This window comes from Frieseomelitta varia, unplaced genomic scaffold, assembly GCF_011392965.1.
Source record: "Frieseomelitta varia isolate USP_RPSP 00005682 unplaced genomic scaffold, Fvar_1.2 scaffold_10, whole genome shotgun sequence".
NCBI classification, from domain to species: domain Eukaryota; kingdom Metazoa; phylum Arthropoda; class Insecta; order Hymenoptera; family Apidae; genus Frieseomelitta; species Frieseomelitta varia.
The window spans coordinates 47,345-53,985 of NW_025108639.1; the positions used below are offsets into that span (position 1 = coordinate 47,345).

Below are 6,641 nucleotides of genomic sequence, written 5' to 3' on the forward strand. Positions count from 1 at the left end.
CCGTTTATTCGGTCTAAATGCATCGTTAAATCAACCCAATGATTTTATAAAATAGAAGAAAGCCGATCTGATTGTTAGAACAAGGTGAAGCACGGTTACGGAGCTCAATGTTTAGCCAACGTTTTAAAAATCGGTTGGCGAAATCGCTTTACAATCAACACATAAATCTAGGAGGGAATTTAAAATGCCATAAGTTACAGGAACAATCAGTAGCAACGACTACTACAGAAGACAAGTGAGAAGGAGGGATTACAGTGATGTCTTCTTTCTGGCTCTGAGGTGGGACGGCAATGGCGATGCGCCTTTAAACGATAAGGAAATTTCTTGAATTTTGCAACTATGGTTTAGAACTTCCACGCATACTATCGTCCAATATATATTCTCCAGTCATTATTCATTAAAAAAAAAAATCAGTTTTCTTAAACCTGTTACTCTGGTAATTCTATAGGCAGATTTTTTATATCGATTTTGGACTGATCGTAGTCCAAAAGTCCTAGTCATGGTAGAGTAAGGTGTTTTTCAACATTTTGGATAAAGAACAACCATTGGCTACTATAATTTTTTAATATTATCTACTATATTTTAATCGTCTTATAGATAAATATATCTTGTACAGAAGCAGTTTCGCTTGAATTGATCATTTGAGAGTAATTTTTAAAGATTAAAATATTCATATTGCCTTAAAAGCTATTTTGGCAAATAGAGAGAAAAGAGAATGTAAAATAAAATGTAAAGTAAAATATAAGTCTAATAGTTTAACACTGCGGAAACGTGCATGCTAACAGCGACTTTATGATTCCGGAAGCGGAAATTTATCGGATTTTTATTTTATGTAATTTATAAATTAATCGGATATTTATTTTATGTAATTTCCGTGTTAAATTTCACTAACATTTCATTTATCATAATTGTAGCATCACTGTAAATCTAAATAATCAAATGATAAAACTAATTATTCGAAATATAAGCACGTACGCACCCGAAATATAAGCACGTACGCACCCGAAATATAAGCACGTACGCACCCGCAATGATTAAGAGACTTTTTTGCCATTTTTCAAAAGAATTATTAGATTGCGATCTATAGTTTCTTGGAAAAGTTTTATCTTCGTGATGGGTAGAATACAATGCAAAAAAAAAATTTTTTTTGACCTTCAAATTCAATGAAGGTTAAAGTTAATTTTGCAGCTCTTTACATATATTTCCATCAAATTGAAGGTGTAGACTTGATCTATGATAGTCAGGAACAAATGTTTCTTTTACCCTGTACATGCTATGCAATTTATTATTGGTATTTCCTGTAAATATTCAAAAATTTGCTGTTGGATAATAAGAAATGATACTCTGAATGAAATGATCCTGACTATCAAGATTTATAAAAAAAGAATTATAGAATAGGCTTCGAAGAGAATCAGAGAAATTGTACGATAGATTAGCTCAATTTGATTACGATTAGCAATTATCTATCTACGTTGTTTATTATTTCATTGCTCGTACGAGTATGGTATGAATATATTTGGTAGATTATTATAAAGCCGAATATTTAATGTTGTTTCTTCCAGGAATGTTTTTGTTTCAGAATGTCTCTGTTATTAAAACACTTTTAATTCTAAATTTCCAATCATTAATGATAAATAATTATAATCATCATTGTTTAATCAGACCTCTGTATAACGAGATCGAATTAAATTATAGCATCAATGCGCGAATAAATTCAACTAAAATAAACTAAAAATTAACATAAATTAAAATAAATTAAAATTAAAATAAATTAAAATTAAAATAAACTAAATTCAACTAAAAATCGTATTAATATTCGAAAACTCTGAAAATCGAAGAAAATAGAACAAGATTCCAACGATCAATTATTCCAAAGCTTTTGAACGCGATAAAGCTACGCATATGTAATGAAGCCATTACGGTTAGTTTCCATTACGATCAGATCACCGGCCGAGCAATTTATACTGTATCGATTAAATACAATATGAACTTATAATATCTTTGTGATGCAATATTTAAAATAATCATAAACGAGCAATTGTTTAAATTTTCATGAAATTTTTATAAAAATTAATAACTGTGAACGAAACAAACGGAGAAATATTGCCTTTCAGTGAGGAATGAAGAAAAGAAGTTAGTGAAGTTAAATAACAACCCTCTGTTTTTTATGTTGCTTTATCTTTTTTATGTTGCGTTTATTGTAAAAATAAATCATAAAATGCCAATTAAATATGTATTTTTTTTTTACCAGCTGTAGTAAGTATTCATGAGTATTCGACCAAAGACAAGAGTAAGACAAGGTGGAGGGAGGAAAATGAAAAAGACGTCATCAGTGACGAATAGGATTTGCAAATTTTTCGGAGGGACTACTTTCGCTAGGAGTAGGTCACACCCATCGAAACCAAAAATGGTTACGAGTACTACGGCCAGTCTTCACTCAGTTCTTAGACATCAAGCATACCGGAGTGAACTATTAAAGTTAGAGGTGAAACACTTAGTGATATATAAGTGATAGAGGTGAAACACGTAGTGATATATAAGTGATAGAGGTGAAACACGTAGTGATATATAAGTGATAGAGGTGAAACACTTAGTGATATATAAGTGATAGAGGTGAAACACTAAGTGATAGACATACTTAGTGATATATAAGTGATATATCAAATAAATAAACAATATTAATATAAGTGATATATCAAATTAATAAAACAGTATTATTAAATACAATATCAAATTAATCAAACAAAAATGTTGGACATAAATATAACAAGCAACATAGTGGATGCAATTCCTCATTTATACCCACAATCTTATTACATTCACACTCTGCCTCTATCACCGGCGAGTTTATCGCCGGAAAATAATAGAAATGGACTTCAACAATGTCCTAATTATGGATCTCAACACGATCTATTAAGAAGAAGTTTACCGAATCCGGGAAACTTGATGCAAAGAAATGGACCCCCAGCGGGTACTAGCACCACGTCTGAACAGACAAACGAGTCTGTCACAACGAGAAAGCGGTCACCTGCTGAAGGTATCGTATTTTTTTATATCTTTATTTATTCAAATCTAATTTCGGATATAAAATTATTTTTATTCGGTATTGTTATAAATTGAAATTAATATAACGATTTGAGAAGCGAGAATAACGTTTTGTTGAATTTTTAAAGATATTTTAATATCTTGATTAATAAATTACCGGGAAATTAATAGATTGTTAAAGGATAGAGTAATAACAACTTATTAGGATTTTCTAAAAACGTTGAAAAACTTTTTCTCTCGGCTGAGAATCTACCATTTTGCTCTCTTGAAACTCGCCGTACGACTTTCGCTTTCGCCATTTTACTGAACATTAAACAAAGAAACATTAGACAAAGAAATGTTAATTAATTTGTAAATGAATTTTTGTCGTTCAACTATAACAAGAACATTCTGGATCTAGTTTCACGAAACAAACATTAAAATGTTTTTAGAAACGTTTGAATCTTATTTATTCTTTTTAAATAAAATACTAGTGCTCATCTGATGAACTGCTCATCTAATAATAGAGTTTCATCATTTATATATGGCGGAATTAATTAGGAATTAGCCCATTATTAAGGAAAAAAAGGACACGCGAACGTTTTCATTTGATAGCTAAAATTACACAGTAACGTTAAACAAGAAAGTTCGCCGTCGTCGCGGATTCTAGGCAAATAGACGTTCCCGTAGACATTATTGAATCAAGTTTGATTAACGAGCTGCTCATTTAGGAGACTTTAGTCTCGAGGGATTATAAAACGGCGCTCTCGTCCCGCTTGCTCGTCGATGCTCTACATAGGTTTATATAAAACAGAGTCACCAGATGATAGACTGTTATCCTTGGGTCAGTGGTGACACGTTTATTGGTTATGAAATACACGCTCGATCGTCTCAGTATCATCGTATGATAGACAGGGAGAAAGAAAATTCTTCTTCATTGAAAATTTCGCATTTCGCGAATTTCTCATTTCAAAAACTTTTCCTCGATTCCAAAAAGTCTGTGCAGCGAAAGTTAAACGTCCAACGGGAGGATAAGTTTTCTAAAATACTTTCTAAATCTTCTTCGTTTCTAGAATTTTAATGAAATTAACGGCTTATCAACGGGGTCGATGGATAAAGCGCTTATCATTTTCGCTTTCGTCACGAGTTCCACAGTCATTCGTCATATATTCTGTCTCCGTAGTTCGATCAAAATGTGAAAATCGGGCTCTCCATCTTCGACGTTACCTCGATAACGTTTCCTCGAACGTTTCTTCTTTCCCTCGGGGCATCGATATGCCCCAAAATACTTAAGAAATAACGCAGTTCGCATCGCGTGTCACAATAGATTGTTGATTTATCAATAGGTAAATGGAAAAAAAAAACGTAGACACGTGTTCAATCGCGTAGAAATTCCTATCCCTACACTTTACATCTGTCTCTCGAAAATTACGCTTCATAATTCAGCGATAGGATAGAATGTTCAGCGATACCAGTTAAGAATTAACAAAGTGTTCGATAGTAAAATGAAAAAGTTTTAAATGATTCAAAATTATAAGATTATAAGATAATCACAGACTAGAAGGAAAATAGTAATTTTTGGAGTAGTTCCATTTCTAAACTTTAAGATATTCATTATATCTTCTATCATTTTCATCATACAATCGGTTGTTGCAAACGTGCGTTAAGTCAGACGCTGCTAACTGGCGATAGTGGAGGGGGTTGAGGGGCCCGTGCGCGAACGAAAGAGTAGGGATGAAGGCTTGCATCCGATCAGGAAAGTGGGGACACAAGGAGCTCGTGCGCGCATAAACCCTAAGTTGTTGGCCAAATATTTTTGTACCTCACTAACGATCATTTAGGTAGAGGTTTCCTTTCGGTTTATGTATATTTTTGAAATCAGATTAAATTTCCAGTCTTTGAACAGTAAACATCAGGTTTTCCTTAACTGAAATCGTTTTCAGCTTAATTTTCTCTTAATGTTCTTTCCAAATATTGCTTTCTCACAAGAAAGAATAATTTTCCTATGGTATTAAAGGGATAATTTTCCTATGGTACTAAAGGAATAAGTTCTGAAAAGAAGTCCTAAATCCTAAATTTATTTGCAAGCAAAACTAACGCTTTTCCCGTCTTGAAGATAAATTTAAAATTAACAACAAATTAATAAAAAGTTTAAAGAAACCTTGAAAGTTTTAAGTGAAATCTGAATGAGAATTTTTGTCTGGGAAAGTAATATTTCTACTAGACAAAACCTTGCTCCTTCTGAGAAAAATTCTGAAAATCTTATTTCTCTGGTCATGAATTTTAATAATTTAGACGTATTACTAAATATACATTACGAATTTACTAAATAGAGAATGAATTTTGATTTTTAGGTAAAGCGAAAACAACTGGCAAAAGAACTCGTACAGCCTATACAAGTGTACAATTGATGGAATTGGAGAAGCAATTTTCAAAAACTCCATATTTATGCAGATCTAGCAGAATCCAGTTAGCAAATACACTTTCGCTAACGGAGCGGCAAGTAAAAATTTGGTTCCAAAATAGACGGATGAAAATGAAAAAACAACAATCTAATTTGACCAACCCGACGTATATTGGAAGTATTCCTAGAACAGAAAATTATAGAAACCAAATAACACAAAATTCAGAACAACAAAATGTTAGTTCGAATCCAAGTACAAATTATCAGATTAATCCACAAGAGAATACGCAGGCAATGTCATCCTGCATGTATCAAGCCTATTTGCCTATGGCCCAAATGTACGAGCCACCAACTCAGAACTTGGTGCAATTTCAACCAAGTCAGTTGGAGCCAGTAAGCCAACGTATTCAGCAGGTTGGAAATCAATGTTTACAACAACAAGTGGCAAATGAAGCAGTTTGTCACAATCAAGTGGCAAATGAAGCAGCTTCATTCACCGCACAAACATCTGCGGTGCCATCTGAGACCGCCACCTTCACTTCTTGCTTATACGAAGGAAACAATTCAGGAACGTGTAATGAGTCGTATTATGCAACGACTACTTCTAACATGGAGTTCAATACAGAACAAATGCTTGCTGATTTTAATGATGAATATTTGAAAGTTTTGGAAGAAGCAGCTCATAACTCAAATGAGACAAATGTTTCTTTAGAACTTTCTTTTCTTGAGAACTTATAATGTTCCAATTTGTAAATTTTATAAAGAATTTCATTTTGCACTGTTTTCTTTGAAATAGTCAGCACATTGTTATTATCAAAATTTTATCTGTGATACGTTATTGAAAATTATCAATAGCACAAGAGACTGAGGCTGACAAGCATTGAAAGCGTGTGCAAGATAGAAATTTTTTTCTACATTAAATTGCGTCTTTTCTTTTTACTCGTTAGAAAATGATCTGCGCTAAGTACGCAACACTTAATTGTAAATCACGAGTAAAACGAAATAACGGAGAATGTAATTTAGAGTTAATTAAGTTGTAAATAAACACATTTTCTTAAGATTAAAAAATTTGTAAAAATGTAAAAAAATGTAAAAAATTTATAAAAATTTAAAAAAAAAGTATATTTTGTAGATTAAGATACAATTATAATGATTTGTAAATATTAACTACATTATCTTAAGATACTAATTACTCCAAATTGACGCAATTATT

At 32.1% G+C, this 6,641-nt stretch overlaps 1 protein-coding gene across 1 annotated transcript; it reads left to right on the forward strand.

Moving 5' to 3' along the window:
* The first annotated feature begins 2,748 nt into the window (after nucleotides 1–2,748).
* LOC122531001 (protein zerknuellt 1-like) lies at nucleotides 2,749–6,166 on the forward strand. Its single transcript, XM_043658915.1, has 2 exons — nucleotides 2,749–3,037; nucleotides 5,379–6,166. Exons 1-2 carry the CDS (start codon nucleotides 2,749–2,751, stop codon nucleotides 6,164–6,166), a joined length of 1,077 nt encoding a protein of 358 aa, XP_043514850.1.
* Nucleotides 6,167–6,641: the final 475 nt, after the last annotated feature.

Excerpts from the sequence above, each read along its gene's own strand:
- LOC122531001 (XM_043658915.1), top strand. The coding sequence starts at position 2,749 with ATGTTGGACATAAATATAACAAGCAACATAGTGGATGCAATTCCTCAT. Across the intron at positions 3,038-5,378 it reads AAAGCGGTCACCTGCTGAAG|GTAAAGCGAAAACAACTGGC; the intron begins GTATCGTATTTT and ends TTTGATTTTTAG.